The sequence below is a fragment of the Colletes gigas genome, unplaced genomic scaffold (genome assembly GCF_013123115.1).
Source record: "Colletes gigas isolate AHSC1104 unplaced genomic scaffold, ASM1312311v1 Colletes_gigas_Sc00001, whole genome shotgun sequence".
NCBI classification, from domain to species: domain Eukaryota; kingdom Metazoa; phylum Arthropoda; class Insecta; order Hymenoptera; family Colletidae; genus Colletes; species Colletes gigas.
In genome coordinates this window covers 8,787,084-8,808,306 of record NW_025106630.1, presented here as the reverse complement: position 1 = coordinate 8,808,306, position 21,223 = coordinate 8,787,084, and the positions used below count along the sequence as shown (strand labels likewise).

The following is a 21,223-nucleotide window of genomic DNA, read 5'->3' as shown; positions in this document are numbered from 1 at the left end:
GAGCCTTATAAGTATATTCACACATAGTCTTTTTGAAGTATTTCGATAAATTCTTTCTCTATTCACCCCCTGCTCTCCTCTAGGCTATAAACAAAGCACTCGCCGCATTCACTGTTCAAAGGTAACGTAAAGTCGGTATCGCGCGCGGGGGCAAAAGGTGTGTGTAGCACGGCAAAAAACTTCCAACGTGACGGATCCGCAAAACGCAACGATTACGGAGAACGAAAACAGCGAGGCAGGAATATCGTTCAACGGAAACGACGCTCGGTTATCATCGAAAAATCATTTAAACGGGTTCGCTTTCGGGTGAAACAACGCACTACGAAGCACTAGTAGTTACCCAGTTAATTTGTACATTTAAACAGTCTCTACGATAGAACACGTATCGACCTACGTACCTAGTGCCTAGAATCAGTGAATTCCTCACGTAATTTTTCCTATAACGTTATACGTAGTATTTATTATAAACGACATATTCAAATGGCATGTCCAGTCTTGAGGCTGCCCGTCAAAGAGCGCTAGATGATCTTCTCTTTCGTGTTTTTTTTTTTGTTTCGTTCACTTTTTTTTTGTTTTCATATATATCTGTTTTTTGTGTTTTTTTTTTTTTTTTTGTTATTATCTTATTGTTGTGGAGCGGGGTGGATCTACGCTATGAAACCGAGAACGACTCGTCTCGGGACTTAAATTACGCTAAAGGGAGGGAACGTTAATCGCAAAAAAAGTGCACAGTGGCAGAATCGTGAACGCGGCTCGCCCCGAGGGTACGAGCCGCCCGAGATGTCTGTGCACCGATCCATGTTCGTCAATGGTCCGACAGTTATAGTTTTCAATATGACAGTTAAGAGCTAATGGAAACCCCTACGGTTCGTTTCCAAACGGTTTCGTCTACGATCTGGTAATAATCAACGCCGTTGCACGCGTCGTACGCTAACCGACTATACATATGTTTCGCGACTAGCGTCGTGACGCCGTGCTAGCGTCGATCGATCTCGTATCACGACATTCCTACATCTACGCGTCCCTACGTAATTATCGAACAATGTCTTCTTTTCGCCAAACGTTCCTGGACGTGTTCCTCCTCGGTGGATCGATCGAACGGTAGCAAACACGTTCGCTCGTTGTCCGATCGTTTCGCGAACGGTGGCTGACAGTCGAAATTGTTTATGTGTCGGTGGAAAACTGTTGTGGCAGTAGGACGATCGATCGCCAAAAGCTACGCTGATTCCGGTACCCGGCCAATTAGCTAACGCCTATTCGGATTACTTCGGGTTTTTGGTTAATGAACAGAAATTTTCTTTATTATTTTTTTTTCTCTTTTCTACGTTCGCAGCGGCCGTTTAAAGTGCCGTGGTTAAAATAAGGCACCACACTCGACGCTGTTTGCGCGATCGATCGCGGGAAACGATCGTTTATAATAATTCGGGAGTGCAATCTGAACCGGTCGTTCTCTCGACGATCGAGGAAGCTGCTTCGTGTCGTTAGCTTCGTAAATACGGTCTCGTTATTGCTGTGTCTTAGACGCGAATCGCGATTATTGACTTCGTGTTTGATATCTGGATTCTCGTGGCCGTGTTCTCTTTCTCTTCTCGAGACGTTCCCGTCGCGAAATCGTTACAATGGAAAAAGGTTTCGCCGACAGTAGAAAACGTTATTGTGTACCCCTTTTTAGTATTTTGATCCACGGTTGACACGTATCTTTCGGCCAGGGGGGACGAAAGCGTGCGAAGTTCGTTAACAATTCGGTCGACGATATCTAGAGCTAAACACAGGGTGAACCACTGGTCAGACTGTCTCTTCCGTCACGCTCCTGGGCATCTGCAACACGCTGATGCTGAAAACGAAACAAGACGGTTGAGGGGCACGCCTCTGGACGTCGACGTTGCTTCGAAGCGGCACTTTAACAAAGCGGATGGGATTCTCGATGATGATGATGCGTCGCAGCGCTCACGTGCAACGGTTAACAATTCTTTACAACGTGTACGTGTGTACTCTATAAAATAAAAAAAAATATATGGTGCAACGCGAGAAAAAACTTCACCAAACCTCTCGAATGCGTGACGTCGTTACAATGTCCGAGAAGTCTGTGCTTCGTCGTGGAGAGACCCAATGATCTGCCCTCGGCTGACGCAGAGCCTCGCTCGATCGTTCGCGTGTACCATAATGGCGGGCGCTTGCGTTGGATCGATTATATATTTAGGCGGTACAGAGATCTACCGGCCGCTGGCTCGACAGTCGCGAGTGACATGCTTAACAATTATTAGCGTGTTACAAAAATCACGCTGGGGAATCCATCGATATCTCTCGCGTCGAGCAGGCGATCGAAGGGGAGAAAAGAAAAAAAAAGAAAAACGAATGACGCGCGACAGCGAGGAAATGAGAAGCTTAAGTGCGACGACAGTGGCCTGGCCATGAATCGTTTATAAATGTCATCGAAATCGAACGAGCCGTTTGCAATATGCAAGTTAATCAGCCCCGCCGACCAGCCAGCGAAACGGAATAAATAGACGGGCGGCGAAAAAACCAGGATGAATGCACGCGATCGTTCGTGATCGTACAAAGTGATAGCCTAGCCCTACCAACAAGCTTGTTTACTTGGCGATGCCGGCTATCCTCGTATCGTCCTGCATCTCGACTACGATGGTGTCAGGATCAGGTACTCTGTTGGCGGAAATGCATCCATTCGCGATCGTCGTCGGCAGAACGGTCTCCGACTGGAAAAAGATACCAACGGGAATGATCAATGCCCTGATCGCTGGCACTTCATTAGCGAAATGAGTAATGCGTGTCGTGTTCACTTCGAACCGAGTCGAGGATGAAATTCTCTTATCAATGTCTGTATCTATCGAATAAAAATATATTTTAACTGTAATCGTTCTTCCGGTTCTATTATTCATTCTTTTTTCTTCAAGGGTGTGTCTTCTTCGATAATTATTCGTAAAATTGATTCATGGAATAGTTTAGCTTGAAGTTTCAGACTTTGTAACTGCATAGTGGATTGTTTGCAAATCCAAACATAATAAAGGAGCAGTTACGTTGTACGGTAAAATCGATCGAGCAAATCTGAGCACCGATGGCGATGACGTGCGACATTTTAGACAAAAAGTATGCCAAAGAGTATCTTGCTGTGTCGAGTGCATGCATTATACATGCTACACCGTTGTGAAATCGGATCACATGATTATATTTGTTCATCGGAAAACCGAGAGCATGCGCGATGCAAGGGGATGAACTGAGCTTTCCCGATCGAACGAATACCGATGATCTGCTATGGAGAACTATGTTCGCGCGGTATTCCATAAAGTATCGAAAGTTTCCACATATTTCGAAGAGTTGATTTATAATTTTGATTTTACCTGATAGGCTGCCGCATCGAGGGCCATCAGTTCCTTCTTGGACAGCTGTTCGACCACTGCGGCGGCATAACAATCGCCCAACATGTTGTTGGTGGTCCGTATGCGGTCCCTGAATTCAAACGGAAAATATTAAATGTTCCAACGTTCGATCGTCGGAGAATTTTCTTACAGAATCTCGATACTTACACGAACCAATCGATGGTGAATAACAGGGAGACGTTGTAAACGGGAGCGTCGATGGCGCTTAACACGACGAGGAGGAGCACTAGAGCAGCGCTCGGAACTGAAGCTGATGACACAGACGCAGCGGTTGACGTTAAGCTTTAAACAAAATTGTCCCTTGGTTAATGATATTTGGCTGATTCGAACCAGCGAAATGATAGTTCGTTAAGGCGAAGCTGCTTACATAACGGTTATAATCTCGCCGAAGCCCAAAGCGATACCGTGCATCTGCGCGATGAATATACTGGCGACGGCGACAAACAGTGCCGTGCCGTCCATGTTAATGTTGCAACCGATCGGCAGAACGAATCTGGTAACTCGAGGATCGACCCTGAGCTTGTCCGTCATCAGGCGGAACGTGACCGGGAGCGCGGCAGCCCTGTACAAAGCTGCGTTAGGAAAAATCTGGCATACCGGGTTTCTATATCGTTAGAAAGGTCATATGCCGCGTGCAGCATCGCCCGGTGTCCAGGGACCAGGGGTCATTCTGGCGGAACGATCGTCTAACATAATGAATCTGATTCACTGAATGATACGGTGCAAGGATCTTTTTATGAGCACGAGTCAAATGATAGAGTAGAGTCAAATATTTCGTATATATGTATATATATATATATACCATATCTCGTACAACGCGGTAAGGTCGATCGATAAGGGCGTGTTTTGTCACCGATAGAAGTCGTATCGACGGTAAAGGTATTTGTTTTTCGATAAGCTAATTGACCAGAATGACCGCACAGACGAGCTGAAAATTAACCAGGGGTTAATCGAACAGACGACAGGCATATCGGCGATGGTACGTCGTCCGTCCTACGGTCCACCTAACTCTGCAACAGACAATCGTATTGTACCTTCATGTCGCGGCCATCGATTACTTACCAAGGCCACCCTCGACCTCACTGAACCACCTGCAAAAGGCCGCGTGCAGCGCGTGCTCTAATACATCATCATTGATATTCATACAGTCTCTGTTCATGATACACTGAGAGCACTTGTTCTCTCAGTCACAGTATACGCATAGTTGTGTACGCTCTTTTCTGGAAAAAGTTAATCCACATAGAAAAACAAGTTGAATTAGAAACAATTGCCGTTGGCTGGGACGTGTTTTTTAACGGTTCTTCGAGCACCGCGACGATGGGACGGAAAAGGGTTCGAAGCGTGAAACACGTTGTGAATCATCGCAAGCGTTACTCGTGACACGAATGCTTCTCTGTCCCACGATGCAAGGAACGAGGGAAATAATGACGAGATATGAAAGGGAAACCAGGATGAGGTAACGGTGGATGGTTCTGTAAAAAACTTTCGACGGATAAACTGAAAAAATGATCGTTGCTTCGCGTGATCCGCGGTCAAACGAGTAATCATAGTAAAGAAAGCGTATCGTAGTTCAGCAGTTCTGGACTAGCAGCAGTGATGGACGTCGCCGTCAAACCTGGAAGAGCGGGCTCGACGCGAGCAACCAATATTTTTTTCAGTTTCCCTTTTGATTTCTCTCGGAAAAAATGCTTATGTAATAACATGGTTGGCGCGGAAGCCTCCTTCGGCCGGTATCTTCTTCCTCCGCCTCGTCCCTCGCGACGAGAAGGCGGAAGATTCGGATAAAGGAAGCCCTCGAAGGCCTCCGCCCCGAGAATCAGTCCAGGTGACACGGAGTCAGCTGATTTCCGGCTCAACAGACACGGACAAAGACGCCCGTTTCCGTGCACTTTTGTACTCTTTACGTGTCCTTCTCCTCTTTCGTTTACATTCTCCTCTTTCTTTCACGTCGCCACTTCCCCCGGGACAAACTCACAAAACTCGTAGTTCCAAGTCGAAAACACACATATTATAAATACCGATTTCATCAGATTTTCCATTTCACGCATTGACCAAACCCCTATAATCTCGAGAATCAAGTGTTTCGGCTCCCTGTTTGTTTGATTCTGTAATTTTGTCCCGGACCGTAGCTCCATAACACACGCCTCGAAATTTCGGTCTGACGATAGACGAGTATCCGAACGATTGAATACGTACACCGAAAGTTCGTGGACAGTAACCGACAACCGGGAGTATCCGCATCCTAAGTGCCACCCGGTACTGCATACCTCTCTCTCTTTCTCATTGATCATGACGATTGATCTCCCCATGAGAAACGGGAGAACATTAAAGAAACGTAATGGGCCCGAACGGGGATCGAATCTGTGGACGGGAAGTAGGAACGATTATCGTCAGCGTTCGACAACGTCATCGAGGATAAAGGTCCCGACGTTGTGAAACGCTGGCTGAAATCGATAGCAGTTTCGGAACGGAGTAACGGGACCACGGCCTCGCAAAGCCTCCTCTCGGCTGGCTGAAACATATTTTGTCTCTTTGTCAATCGATTCGATAATCGTACGCCCCCGACCTGGCTCTTTCGTGTCTTGAACGCGTTCTCGGAACGTTTTATTTATTTTTTTTTAGGGGGATAAGGAGGAAACGAAACGGACACGACGGGAGACAATTGACGGGGAAAGACGGAGGAAGACGTGATAGGGGTCGGACGGGATCGTCTGGGGTGGGTTAGAAGCTAGATGACGATGACGACCGAGGTCATGTGAGGCAGGCGATAATATGGGTACTCTGAAGGTCGGGCTGAGTTCGAAGATCGTCGACTCACGTTGATGCCATGGCGAAAGCGGTGAGGGTACCCTGGGCGAGGCCGGCGTAGAATTTAAAAGGGTTCTTTCTCACGAAGGCCAGGTAGATCAGCTGCATGATCACCAGCTGATAGAAAAAAACACCGATCACGATCGTGACGATGAACCAGGCGAGCTGCGACATCACCAGCGCCAAATCGGTCACGCCTAGTATTTTTCCAGCTATCACCGACGTGATCCCCACCGGTGTCATCCTGCCAAAATACACCAAAACGATACTTTACTACCAGTCCACCATATTTCAACCCCTAAATATAATAATTCGTATCTTACTTCAAGTATTCCGTAGTTACTTTCAAAATTAAAATGCATAAACGATACTTTACTACCCTTCCACCATATTTCAACCCCTAAATATAATAATTCGTGTCTTACTTCAAGTATTCCGTAGTTACTTTGAAAATTAAAATGCACAAACATCCGCGCTAAGGACTAAAAACTTGGGAATAAAGACATCTTGATGGAACAAAGGTCCAAGAAAAGTACCGGCAATTTCTTGGACCTCCTTTTACGGAAGTTCCTTGTCAGCCGCTGTCTGCGTCAAGTTTTTAAACTTCCACGAAACTGGTTTTGCAAATTTCTGAATAAGTAATGACCCCCGGACGAGGACACGTCCGAAAAGCAAGAGAAGCGAATTATTCATTTCCATTTGGATTAGTTCTGCTTTCTCGGACCGAATTATTTCCATATCTTCCACGAACGTATCCTTGCTCTCTATTATTTATTCAGAAGTTTGAGTATCTTTCCGTAGAGGGATCGAGGAGTACTATGCTATGATAGGATCATGTTTATTTATAGAAATTCCGAATGTGAATTCTATCGTCTTTCGAAATCTATCCTCGCTGTCCCCTCTGATTAATAGAGGCTCTAATATTATTTTGGTTTCTTTAACGGGCCGAGCATAGAGCCGACCGCGACGGGAAACCGGTTCCTTCCAAAGAAATTCTCGCGAGCAAATTGAGTAGTCTATGCCGTCCATCGGAACGTAAAAATCACGGATGCTTTGCAAAATAATCTCCCTTAACTTTCACAATATTTATACTCATTTCTTAATATTTTTATTAGGAGTTGTTTGTAAAATTCGAACGTACCACATGACGGTCGACACCATGCGCATGATGACCTCGAAGACAGCCTTGAAGAAATCGATGACGATCTGTCCCTTTTCCCCGAGGGTACCTAAGAACGTTCCAAAGACCAGACAGAAGAAAACAATGCCCAGCGTGTTCGTTCCGCTCCTGTACTGGGTGACTCGCATAAGTTCCTCTTCTCCGAGGACCTCCGAGGACACCGAGTCGCTGAGGTTCCGGAAGGGCTGGGTTTTCGGCACGTAGACCGTGTGTGCCTGCGGAGAACAGCCTCGTGAACAACAGGGGTACGTCCTTCGAGCAGAGCATGATCGAAAGAATGAATTTTATTTACCTGCTGGAACGCTGCTTGGAAAATATTGTCCGGGAACATGTTCCTGCAACGTGTCGAGAAAACGTTCGTGTCAGATGCGTTTTCTTTTTTTACGTAGCGCTTGATCGATAGCCTTTATCGGCTTTCGCGGTTAATTCCCGATACAACGTGTAATTGTGTTAGTCGCCGGTATACACCAGAAGCGTACGTTTTAAACGGAAGACTCCTCAGGTTGCGCGAATAAACCACGCACGGATCGATATATCCGCGCGCATACTTCTATTTTCATCGCGATAGGTATTATCCTTTATTGCGACGGCTTTAGAAAAGTTCACCGATCGTCGAGCAACGGGCGACCTTAATCCTTATCGAGACGGTCGTTTCCATCGATAAATCGTTTCGAGCGACCGCCGCGACGAAAAGGGTTGCTCGAGAAACGAGCCATCGACGAGCCGTCTTGCTCGTCCTGGGAGGAAGACGACTTCCTGCACGCGACTCTCGCTTTCTAACGTCTCTGATAACGCTTGGAACGGCGAAGCAAATTACATGTTCTTTAAACAGTACACCGGGGAATTGTTTTCGAGGTATTTTATATCGACGAACCACCTCGATGAGTCGAGCATTTATTTGAAAGCGATAAAGAATATATAACGAGGGAAAAATTTCAGCCGAAATATTATGATTACGTAAGAATAGAACAGACACAGAGACTGTAAATGTTTTTTTCTGTAGACAATATGGTGAAAAAGAATATTCACGATTCCGACGTTTCATTTGCAATACTTCTTCCTTTTTTCTTTATCGCGGCTATTGTTCCAAAGAATCGTAATGTAGGTCACCGAAAAAGTTGCAAGCTCTACTTTCTCGTCGTGGCTATGGTTCGATCGTTTAAATGTTTATTGTGCGTGCGTTAACATTTATTAAGATCGATTAACAAGAGGAAATGGAACTACCGATGAAATCGCGGTGGCCTCCGGTAAATATTTCATACGACACATTATCTGCTGTAAATGTATATACTTTATTTATAACAGCTTATCGAGATTGAAATGCTTTTAAAGTACGAGGAGGCGGTAGACCGTTTTAAAGGAGTTAACCGATGAATTAATTATAAAGTTAAATCGATGACAGAAGCTTGAACTTGACCGAATTATAAAGTCGTGTTATAAATGTTGTATAAAATATAAGAGGAGAGAGGCTGAAAAGAAACATAATGATAGATTAGGTGGGAACGTGTAGCGGGAGGGGCCGCATGAAAGAGTAAAATGTGGTTTATCGAACGCGAAGCGGTTCTATGCCAACTGCAAACAGCACGTATGCAAAAAGCATTCGCATAGTGAAGAAATATGCGATAAACGCGTATCATCGAATATGTCAAGGTTCGATTAGATTAAAGCTAACGCCATTTAAATTTCGTGTATCGTGTTCCGATATGGTCAGATATTCATCAAACTCTTGCATATCCAAGTAATGTATTCAAACCAGTGTAAAAAGTAAGATCTTAAATCTCAAAGAAAGCGTTCAAGGTGTTTGTATTATTTTTATTTTTGCAAATACTCATTTTAGAAGGTTGTTTTTCAGTGATAAATACGAATAGCGTAGGTGGGCCCGAAAAAACTGGTTTCTTCTCAAAGCTAAACATTTTCAAAATCGGTCTTAGGTCCAAGTTATGGTTGGAGCCACTTTTTAGAGAGAACAGGTTTTTTCTCGGGTTTAAACATTTTTAGGATTAGCCAAATATATCTTCTGAACAAAGTGGAACCTTCTTTATCCGAGCCTCTGTTAATACTGTTGGAACATTCTTCTACTCAAACATTCCAAATTAGTATGTCCTTGCAGTATATCCTCTTAGTAAAACATTTGTCCTCGAAGGTTAAATCTAATTCTGATCGCCACAATTCGACATCAAATTGACAATATACGTCAAAACTAATAATAGCAGGGAAGTAGAACCATCTAGAGCTAACCACTGAATCTAGAGACGAAATAAATTTAACATCTCTTTAAAAATAGCTTTTCCATAGAAAACAAATTTTTTCTGAAGCTTAAACATTTAAATGATCTATATAAAATTCAAGCGATTTATTAAACGTAATTCCCTGTGAATATTTTCTCTTTCGCTGATATTATTTCTCTGCTGATATCGATCGTAACACGCTTGTTTTGACAGACTATTTTGCAAAGATAATTATAGATCAACATAGGCAGGCTCGAGAAGCTTCCCCTAGTCTTCAACGTGACAACTTATGGCTCCATATCCTCCAAGGGCTCGGAGAAAACTGACTTTTTGACCAAATTAAATATATTCTTTTCGAAAGGTTGTTTATCCAAAAATAATTCTAGGGCTCTTAATTTTCTGCTCGACAACTCCGTGATCGTTCTTTATCCGGTCGTGATTTGCTTCACCGTTCTGTTCAGACAAGATGATTGATCGCGATGCTACCGCGAACTCGCGATATATCTTCGGAGCGGTAGTTCGGTAGAACGAGTCAACCGTTGCTCCGACAACGCAGTATGAGACGCCACATTTATCCTGGGAAAATTCCGGAAGGCTGTTGCCACGAGTGACGGCGCAAAAGAGCGAAAATAGCAGATTCTGATCGATACCTAACGCCTGACGGGCCTCGTAAATAGACAAAGTTACCTTCCCAAATCCAGAAGACTGTCCAGGATGTTGACGGCGCGTCCGTTGTGCGAGGTGGTCATCGATTTTCTGATCCCAGGATTACCAGGATGGATCAGAAGTACCAGTATTACGCCGAGGACCGCGTTCAGCAACGACGTGAGTATGAAGTAGACCAACGTGCGGACAGCGATCATCCCGTTCATCCTTGCGTTCAGGCTCGCGGAGCCTGGAAAATTGTCTAATTATTATTGTTCGGCGGTCACGAGTCTCCTCACACGATGGTTCGGGCATATTTTACCGGATATCAGGCTGGCGATCACCAGCGGCAAGATCATTAACTTCAACAGCCTCATGAAGAGCTCTCCAGGGTAACTGATTAACATAACTGCGTCATCGCCGAGGCCCAAGGGTCGCAGACCGAACCCTGAAACAAATAACGAGGTTACCACGGACCTCCTTTCTTCTCTTATCATTTTCTTTAAGGTGGAAAATTTATTAATATCGAATGTTGTTACGAGCAGGGAGAACGTTTTTTAGCCTAACGAATGTACGCCAATGTTCCTTTGGACGAGAAACTAACGATCTTTTAGCACGGCCTACGTAACGTGTCCCACAATCAGGACCGACGTTGAAGCCATCGGCGCCCTGGAGCAATCTCCAATTTGGACGTTCGGGTTACAAATTAAAATCAAATGAAATCCGAGTTTTCGAGCTTCGATATAGATTTTTAACGAGCTGTGATATTCTCTGGAATAATCCTGGACGAATGGAAAGTCAAAACGCAGGCACGATTTTCTTCGAAATGTAAATTAGACTGTAAACAACATCTGTTTTCAAATTTATCTTAAAAAATGGATGCCTTCGAAGACGAAATCGCGAACAATGAGGGTGTAACAGTTTGCTCGACGTGTACGTCCGGGTGATTGAATGGCTCGCAAATTCTGAAAGCATCACTTATAATCTAACGGATAAAACCGTGCCCTCCGATGGATATCCAAGCAATAAATAGCCCTCTCTTGTCCATAGAGGCGTCGCGTCGCGGAAGGAATCGCTTGATCGATGCACGCGTGCAAAGTGGATGAGAGCTTTTCCATCGAAACTCGTGCATAATTCAGCCGCGACGGTACCCGTCCTCGTCGGAGACGTCGTTCCGTCGATTCGAGGCGCAAAAAGCGCGTCGACGCATCTCCGGGAGAGCCGAAGGTCGCGCGAACGAAACGCTCCAAGGTTGGCCTTTCGACTCCGCGGGGGTGCCGGTTAATTAAATGAAAGTTTCGAAGGAAACCTCTCGACGATGATTGGCACCTTTTAACGGGATAACGAGGGTATAACGTTTTATGTAACCGGTGCAAACGGTACGCGGGCACGTATTCCTTTCGTCTGTAGATCGGTGCCCGCGAGTCACCGGTCCGTTTCTTACGAAATTAATCACCCGAAGAAAGGAAACGACGTATGGATCCAACGATTACGAAGCCCCGGGCTTTAAGCATCGTGCATAACCAGTCGTTATTAACTCAAGTTACGTTTGCCCGCGTGATGCAACGGGGACGACCAAAAACGCAATTGCAACCGAGGCTTCAACATTTTCGTGCGAGAGGACGTCGAGATTTTCTAAAAATTTTAAATGATAAATGGATAATTATCAATTTTTCAGAATCTGAATACTGTATCAGAGAATATTTCATCGAACAAGATAGATAAATTCGACTCGACACTCGTAGATTCAATTCCGACCTGCACTAGCAATCATATGATTCTTCTCGAGTACCTATTTGCAGTTTTCTTTTACTTTAAAACTTTTTCTTGGGTCCCTCGACTTACAGCAGAATTATAGTGTCGTTTGGCTACCCAATTAACCCTAATTCTGTTTCTAGCGAGGAGCAGTAAAACCACCCTTTCCAGTTTTCAGAGCTTAACATTGACAAAGCTTTGCACGATTTATTACCGTTGGTTCTCTCTTGCAATCTCTTGCGTATAATAGCTGACCAGGGGCCAACAATGCGTTAAGTTCGACGAATCGATACCGAGCAATTTTATTAACGAACCAGTGAATTAATCGAACGTGTCGTAGGCTGCGGCCCGGAATTCTTGGCGCGAGTTTCTGGGAGGCGGTCGTTCCCGATATAAATGCCCCCGCAGCCATTAATCCCTTGGCTTTTTTGTTCGGTTTGCGTGGCTCGTAAGTTATTTTTTTTTTTTGTCACAGACATTGGCCCGTTTAGGGCATTTGTGTCGGACAGGCCTGGTCTATAGACCATCGATTCGGGGCCGTTACCATGGCCGGTGGAAGTAAAATCGGTTTCGTGTCGGATGAACTCGACCTTGGCACGCTTCCCCCGATAATGGATGAAGGCGTAGCGTGCTTTTGGCAGTATTCGGCCATTACCTGGAGCACGTAACGCGCGATCTTTTCGTCCTATTTAGAGGGGATCCCGGGGATAAAGATCGAAAGAGCCCCTGAACTGTGTCGACGTCTCAAGACAATGACACTCCCCCTCGTTCCAACCTCCGTGCGCGTATGATTGACATTTACTTGGCATATCGGTGATCTGTTTACCCAATGGGAACGTAGCACCTCGTCGTTGCGTTTCGACCGATCAAACAATGTTGACACTTTGAGGGGGAGGCGCCAATGTCCGCCATTGTACTAATAAAAATTGCGAACCAACGTATAATCGTTATTCGTGCGACGCAGGTTGCTTGCCAAACCCTTGTGCTCGAACCCTTGATTGTTGTTGAACGAAAAAAACATGTTGATTTGAATTCAGTTGCTAAGCAGAACGAGGGAAGCATTTATCGCGAAAGGGATGCAAGCTGCAGTGGAAATTAAAAATTGAATTAGAGCGCGTTGCAAAAACTCGGTCGCGAGACTAATTTTACTCGAGGGCCGGGTAACGAAATAATCTAGAAAGGAATCGCTAAAGCGTTCAAACGTTGTTGAATATTGTATCGACTTGTTTTCGCGCATAAACTCAAATCCAGAAAAAAATATGGAACAAGTCAATGTTCTCTCCGAGCTGCGATTCTGCGCAGTCGCGCACCCCTGACTCGGTTTTCCACGCATTGCCCGACGAAAGATTTTTCATTTTACTCTCCCAGTTTCGTTTCGTTAAAATATATTCGCCGTTTCGCAAATATTTTCATTCATACTCGAGAGTCGTTCGAGGAAACTTCTTGGAAATCTTTGGAAATTCTGTGTTTCGAAGATGGCGGCGAGCAAAGACGCTTGAAAAAGATTTCGTGGCTTTGATGGCTTTGGTGCAAGTTCGCGATTTTTCTTCGGGAAACGATCGTATTATTCAAACTCCGGATGAATTTACTTATCGTCGACCACGAAGAGCACACAACGTGCCAATTAGCGTTTATCGACATCGTTCAGTCGATTGAAATGCAAAACCTTTTGTACCCTGATGCAAGGATAATTGGACTTACACCACTTTCATAATGAAAGGCTCATATATCTTACAATTTGCATTCAAATCGTACACAATGAATTCTTTTAAAGTACGAACTCCATTTAATCGATAAAACCAGAGTTATATTCACAAGTGCGAACGTTTAACTAATTGGCTGTATTTGTTAGCAAATATGGGTAATACTAAATTAAATTTCTGTGATTTTCATTGAAAATTCCGTATAAAATATAACTAACATATAATATACGTAATAAAAATAAAATTCGCGATAAAGGGATTTATCATACACGCGTTTATACCGTCTCGTCGACTCTGGTAATGGTGGTCGCGATGCCCCATAAAACTTAAACGTTAAATAACTGCTAAACTATTAACCGCCAAGCCATAAAACCATGCATCGATGACTCGAGCATTTCAAGCGCTGTCACTCTGTAAAAGCCTAATAAAAACCGATCGTCACGGTTAGGTCTGCCTGTGAGGCCACACATTCATTGTTTCTTTTGAAATTTATGAAGTGCAATTGAAAAGGTCAAGATTCTGTTTGCCCCACATTACCAGATACGAGTTTATTACGAAGTGTAATTGACCTGTGCCACCGCGTTTTAGTGAAACGACCTCGTAAAAGATTGCTATTCTCACGCGTGGTACGCGAATGTTTTAACACTCTGAGAGAAAAGTTTATTTTATTTTGGAGACTGGATCAAATGATTCGGAGAAACGAAACCTACTCGACACTGTCCATATTTTACACTAATTGCAGACGTGAAATATATCTTTTTAGAAAGAAGCGAATGTCTCGGCTTAAGATCTTCCCTCTTTCCGTAATATTGTTCCATTAAGCTGATACAAGCGGCATTAAGCCGAGGGAGGAAAGCTCTTAATGAAATATGTTTACAACGGATTAAGCCCTGCAATGAAGATTTGTCGTCCAGCGATTAATCGCTGCGATGGCGACGAGGGAATCCGACGAGAAAGATAGAAACGAGGAGGCGAGATTCGGTTTGTGTGCAGAAGGAATTGATGTCGCGATATTCGCGGCTCGAGCGTGATATTAAAGACGAATTTGCAGCCTGGCGAGCATAGTTTGCAACGTGTATCAAACGCTAAAGTTTTGACCTCTTTTCCCGTGCCCTCCTCGGTACAATGGTCCTATAACCATACAACCTTGAAAATATACAATTTAGGGTAAGAGAACGAGGCCGTGGTACAAAAAGATTCTAAAAAGGAAATGCTAAAAATTGCACGACGAAACGTTCGAGCGTTGAGTGAAATTAAATGGTTCTTGCGTAACTGTATATCATATATGTTGGACGTAAAAATTTCAAAGCATTTTCAAAGATGTTCGAGCTGGAGGGTTATTGTTTATTTGAATAGAGGGGGAAGGTGACAGGTTACGACAACGGAGAGGTACGAGGGAATAATAGATACGAGTTGAAGGTATGGGGTCGATAAAATAATCGTCCTTCGAGCATCATGTTCCCCCTGACGCGCGTCTGATCTTTCTTTTTCCATTGAAATACTATTCGAGCTGGTGCAAACGGGATTAGAAGGAGACACCCTTAATAGTCTTTTAATCGAAAAGTTTTCCAACGAATAAACCCCATTATGAAAATTTATCGCGCAACGATTTATTGCAACGATGTCCTGGCAACAATGTACACATTACCTTGATGGATGGAGTCGATAAAATGATTGTACTGGTGGTACCACGTTCCCCCGATCGAAGAAACGATCTTCCCTATTCCCTGTAATACTGTTCGACGCGTCGATGCTAGTTGCGCGAAGCAAAGTTAATTTTATTTTGTTATTCCATGTACGATACACTCAGGGTAGGCTCAAAGTAAAATTGTATTATGAAAATCGTTAGTTTTGTAACATGTATAAAGGAAAATTTAATTTCTAAAACGTTTCAAAAACGTATCTTTTAATATCGCGTGGATTATTTTCTAAATTTAATGCTGTCCGTTTCAAAGGATCGAGGCTCAAAAGAAGAGATTAGCGTCGGTCTCCGGGGATCGGCTTTGCGTTTAATATGTTAATAATTTCACGTGGGACCCGGCTTTTAATTAGGATGGTTACGCTACTTTGTGAAAATTTGATACCGAACGGTTTCCTGCAGTGATGCACGGGCAATAACATTCGTACGACTTTGATGTATGGAATCGATAAAACGATTATGCTCGTAATACCACATTCCCCTTATCCTGCGACTGATCTACCCTTCTCCCTATAATACCGTTCGACAGCCTGATACGAGCTGCGTCAAGCTGAAGAAGAAAACACCTTTAATAATTACATACAGGACACGGCTGCTCAACCCTAATCCCACTTGCACGTGACTCTCGGTTGCACACCGAGATTGAATAACTCGAGAAGCTGCAAATTAATTTATATAAAAGTCCTCGCGGTCAAAAGAGACTGGATAATTGCATTTGGAACAATAATAGACCGGAGTCAGCTTATTCAGGAAATTTCTAAATATTCTATGCTCGATAATTGTGGAATTGCTAATGCTAAATGCTAATATCCAATAATTCCTGGATCGATCCTCTCTCCGCCGCGCAGCGCTGTTCGACAAGCTGATGCAAGTCGAGACGAACGGGAAATGAATAGTTTAACGCAGAACCCACCTGTTAATGAGACACGTTTTCAACAAATACTCATTTAGGAAGATTTGTCTATCAACTATTTATTACTGTGACTCCTGTACGACAACGTAAACATGGTGGTACGGAATCGATAAAATGTGCTAGAGCCGATCCTCCCTACTTCCTGTAATACTGTTTTTAGAGCTGATGCAAGTGGCGTGGAGCTGAAGAAGAAAAGACCTTTAATAATTTCATGCAAAACTCGCCTCTTGACTGGGATAATTTTGGCATAAAACGAGACCATTTGAGGAATATTTTCGATTCAACGACCTGTTATAGCGGTGACTAAAATAGAAAAATAAATTTGAGAGAGAGTGTTAAAAATTCAATATTGGTTATAAATGATGAGATAAATTCAACGATCTTATATGTTGCGTTAGATTGCGAATGCTTATGCGTTTATGATAAATTTTGTATCTCAGAACACTAGAGAATGGATTCAATATGCAAGAATTTTAGGAATTCGTAAAATATGAATTATTATAGGGGTTGAGAGAACCCTCTGCAAAGCACTTCATAAAGATCCGCAATCTAGTCATCGCGTTGGGAAGTGCGACGATAAATGAAACAACGTAAGTAGGTATCTCGACATTTGGCTACCTCTGCTCGGGATCGCAGCAATCGGTGCAAGACACCTAAGATCGTTTGATCGAATGTTAATTTTTTCGTTGAATTTTACCATCCTCTGACCACGTGTACTGATAGCATCGATTCGCAAAATCGAACTAACTACTTTGCACGGATGATTTACCCCTTTGCACTCGGAAACTTTTCTTCTATTATCTCAAGCACGCTTTCTTATGAAATAGATAGCAAATACTCCGAGTAAACGTGTTCTTGGAGGGTACATTCAAATTCTTTGTCCCTTCAGAGGGGGCAGCCGAGTGGAAAGGGTTAATACTGTTTCGTGTACGAAGACGTGCACGTTTCGATTTCTTACGGTATAATTTCGCGTGTATTAAAATGTCGGTCAACCGGGGAGTGACCTCTGTTGGGCCAGATATAATGCTCACCGAGTATCACGCCGAAGAGAACGCCGGAGAGGGTGACGACGAGCAGGAGGTTCTCCCGCATGAATTTCCTGGTGTCGGCGGTCACCTTACGGGGGCCCTGAGAGGCCGAGACGTCCTGCCCGTCCATCTTGGCGAACAGGTACTCGGAGAACCGAGCCGAGGACTTCTCCTCCATTTCACTGGGCCGCCAGTAAGCGGCGTAGGTGGCGGCGGTGGAGCCGGTCGCGCACGAGGAGGCCGATCCTCTGGCCGATCGCCCGTCCGACTCTGCCAAGCTCCCTTCTCGCGATCTCTCGCGGCTAACGGCGGGGCCCCGGCAGCACCACGACGACGACGGGTTGCCGTTTTGGGGGTGTTTCGGGAAATCCGTGAGGAACGAGCAATCACGCGCTCCCACCAGACGTCCCAATAGCCGGACGGCCTTACGCGAGCCTGGTAACACGATCGTGGTACCGGGACGCTACTCAGCTCCTGTCGAGCGTTTCGTACAAAGTCCGGGCGATCACTCGCCAGTGGAACGAACGAGATCTCTTGCTAGCTCTCTCCGGTTCGTGTCGCGGTCCGCTTCGTGGTTGGTCGCGGTACGGTTCGTTCGGGCCTATTCCAGGGATCGCCGTGGTGACATCGACGGGACAAGGCGGATGGGTGGATCTCACGTAGGAGAGAAGCTGCTGCTGCTGCCCGCGGATCGATCTTCGGTTGGCGAGGTCACCGGTCTCCCGAAGCGGTCGGTTGATCCAGCGCCGAACGTTCGCGCTGTTGCACAGGGTCAGTTACCTCTCTCGCTGCGCCTTGGGCCGATATCCTCCGGGGTTCGCGTGCACGGGAAACCACCGTGGCCCCAGCGGTCCGGCTCGTCCTTCTTCCTTTCTCTCGAACGGGGAGCGGCGTGTCACCCGGGCGACGGGAACGACCACGACGACGTCTGCGGCTCGGTCGATGGCGATACTCGCTCGGTCTTCTCGAATTCTCGTCGGCTCGGCGAACGTACCCGATACGTTTCACGCGAAGGATGAGCCCCTACTGGCCGGTTACTGGCGGACATATACGTATTGATTTGCTGGCAGACCCCCTTGCCCCTTGCTCTGCCTACAGACACGTCATCGAGCCGACGCCTGGAGGACGCCTGCGCGAACTCCGGCGGCTAAGTCGGTCGCCAGAAACGAGGATTGTGCACGGACGCCGATAATATTGCCGCTCGATTGTGCATCGCGAACGACGCCACGGCCGAACAGAGAGGGAAAGGGACGAGGGGGAGAGAAAAAAAAACACACACACACACAAAGGGGTTGAAATAAAGGCAGATCCTTTGATGCGAGAAACAGGGGGGGGCGAGATACGCGACGCTTCTCGACGGGGGCTCTATCGGCTGATGAAAACGCATTAGCCGAAAGAAACGAAACGACCGACCTCCGCGCGTTGTTGCGCCTCGAATCTTTCCGCTCGAATGACCCGGATTTCACGGCTGTCCTTAATTATGTAATAACGAGCCCCGGGGTGGTTTCCCGACGCTCGACGAGAGCCCTTGGGAACGCGACGGACCGCCTGGATGGAAACAAACGAACGCGATCAAATTTATCGAGAACGTTCCCTAAAAGGGGGGAATCCCGATTTCTCGGGCGCTTTGATCCAATTCCGGCGACGCGTTTAATGTTTTGGATAACTGTCCGACCGGGTCCGCGACGCATCTACTAGTGTCTGACCATATTGGCCTCCGCTACTGGGAACGCAGTTGCTGGTTGCTAGGGGCAACCAGAGATGGAACCACCAGTCTATGTATCGCGGACATTTAAATATGGCGGACCTCGAACGCCAATCGATTCGAGTCACGATATCGATACCATTCTTCGATTCGATTTCTTTCGAAACCAGCGTCCGTACGACTCTATACTTTCACTGAAAATGTAATTGCAAACGTTCTTGTGAGAAATAAACTGTTTTATCTCAAACGAAACAACGCCTCTTGTCATTGATTTTTTATAAAATTACCCAAAAATATGAAACTTCCTTAATAGCAAAAGGAATCGCGATACAAAGGCTTGTCAAGTTTTTGAGATTGCTGGGAAATTGAAAATATCCAAGTACACTGTTTCAGGAACGAAAAAACATAGTACAGAAATAATGCACGGACATACTAAATCCAGTGGGAATTTTTCTACGCGAATATTGTATAAGGGCTAAACTGTTTGTAGCAAATAAAAACATAAATTTAACAAAAAACGAGCCATCGATCTTTCTTATAAACAGATACGTTTTATAGTTAGAACCAATACACGTGCGATATAAAAGAATATATGAAGCTCGTGGCTGTTTTTAATAAAAATTAATTAATAATTCACATATCGTGCGCGGCAGATTGAAGTTAACTTCGAAATTAATTTTCCATTTTCACCGATAACGCGCAGGAATTTCAGGCTTCGATGAAGGTTCAAGAAGCAAATGTTAAATAACGATATACGCGCAGGGCATTCTGGAATTTTTTAATCAAACCGTGCCAGCATTTTCGACAAGTAAAACTGTTACAAAGCTGATAACTAGACTAACTAAATATTTATTTAAATCGTTCGAGGATAAATACAATTGAAAGGATACGAAACAATAATTGGAACACTTGTTCTTTTCAGCGAACCGTAAGTATTATAGATCCTTTGTTTCATATTCTGTTGTTGTGGGAGCTACCAGGCATTACTTCAATTTTAATAAAGCCCCATTACAAAAGTTTAAAGGTCCGAGATACGGTGTGATTACATTAAAGCCAGCTTCGAAATTAAATTTGTACTTTCGTTAATAATAAGGTCAGCTGGGCGTTTAAAACGTTGGAGAAATTCGGATAACTTCGCGATACTAAGAACTTTCTTGTTCTTGCGTTTGAAATATTAAAGGAATAGGGTCGGTTGAGACAATTCGGGCCACTTTAAAAGAATTGAAATTAAATCCTTAATTACTAACTCCGAGTAAAAAAAAAAAACCCTTTCGTAATTGCCAGAAATGTGGATCAGACCCCTGGGAACTTTCATTCTATTTTATACTGTTTACACTGGTCGAAGATACAGAGTTCGGAACAGATATCGCGTTTAATTTGCATTCTTTCTTTTTTAACCATTTTCCGGTTTCCATCGTCGACTTTAAAGATAGTAGAAAAGAAAAGGGTACGAAGGAACGTAAAATTTTTAGGGAGATACTTGTAAAAAGTTTCTGAACCTGGTCGATCAGGGCTCGATTCCACTCGAAAGTACCGCCTTTGTTTCCTAAAGCACTTATAGACGGTTTCAATCTATGCCATCCAGGTTTTAGTTTCCTTGAAAGCGCTACTATTGTCTCCCGAAATACTTACAGCGGGTGTAAGAAGCGTTCGTATAGCGATTTACTTCATCGAAAGGATAGTATAATGCTCTAGCTCAAAAATATGAAAACAACAATTTTTGTGTACGATTCAATTTCACAAAATTTTAGGTACTCTAAACGATTCTTGAAAAGTCACATAATGTTAAAATTGAGAAAAATATACGTTTAATTTCGTTTTGATCCCGAAACAGGTTCCCGAACCGACGTTTCCGGGAGGCAAGCAGCGACCAAAGTGGACAATATTTTCCGCGACGCCCTAATAATGCTTGATCCCGTCGCTAATCGCGACGACACGGAACAGCTTTTACTTTCGCGGAGGCGACAACTCTCAGAAGATAAGGGAAAACGTGTCCCGAAAATATTTGCGCCCGCGATGCCCGAACAACGATCTCTCGATCCTTCCGCCCCTTTGTCCGGATCCACGCGTATACGTAAGCGTCGATATCAATGATTCCCCATAACGCCACGGACGAAGGTGATCCTGAAAAACGATCGGTCCCCTTATCCGCTCGCGAAGTGCC

At 44.6% G+C, this 21,223-nt stretch overlaps 1 protein-coding gene across 2 annotated transcripts; it reads right to left on the bottom strand.

Annotated features, from left to right (window-relative positions):
* Positions 1–1,586: 1,586 nt before the first annotated feature.
* LOC122404867 (excitatory amino acid transporter) lies at positions 1,587–18,393 on the bottom strand. Of its 2 annotated transcripts, none has more exons than XM_043409198.1 (11): positions 17,358–18,393; positions 10,579–10,704; positions 10,299–10,506; positions 7,676–7,718; positions 7,345–7,598; positions 6,214–6,447; positions 3,763–3,957; positions 3,543–3,677; positions 3,357–3,465; positions 2,580–2,714; positions 1,587–1,834 (listed from the first exon to the last, which is right to left on the bottom strand). In XM_043409198.1, the coding sequence occupies exons 1-10, from the start codon at positions 17,530–17,532 to the stop codon at positions 2,592–2,594; spliced, it is 1,602 nt and encodes a 533-aa protein (XP_043265133.1). In that variant the 5' UTR covers positions 17,533–18,393; the 3' UTR covers positions 1,587–1,834; positions 2,580–2,591. The 2 variants fall into 2 exon arrangements, with proteins under 2 accessions (XP_043265133.1, XP_043265124.1); XM_043409189.1 differs by having other exon boundaries at positions 2,596–2,714.
* Positions 18,394–21,223: the final 2,830 nt, after the last annotated feature.

Coding starts and splice junctions, on each gene's coding strand:
- LOC122404867 (XM_043409189.1), bottom strand. CDS start 17,532: ATGGAGGAGAAGTCCTCGGCTCGGTTCTCCGAGTACCTGTTCGCCAAG. Junction 10,705..17,357: donor TCTCTTCGGCGTGATACTCG/GTGAGCATTATA, acceptor TATTTGTTTCAG/GGTTCGGTCTGCGACCCTTG. Junction 3,958..6,213: donor GCTTTCGCCATGGCATCAAC/GTGAGTCGACGA, acceptor AGCTTTGTACAG/GGCTGCCGCGCTCCCGGTCA.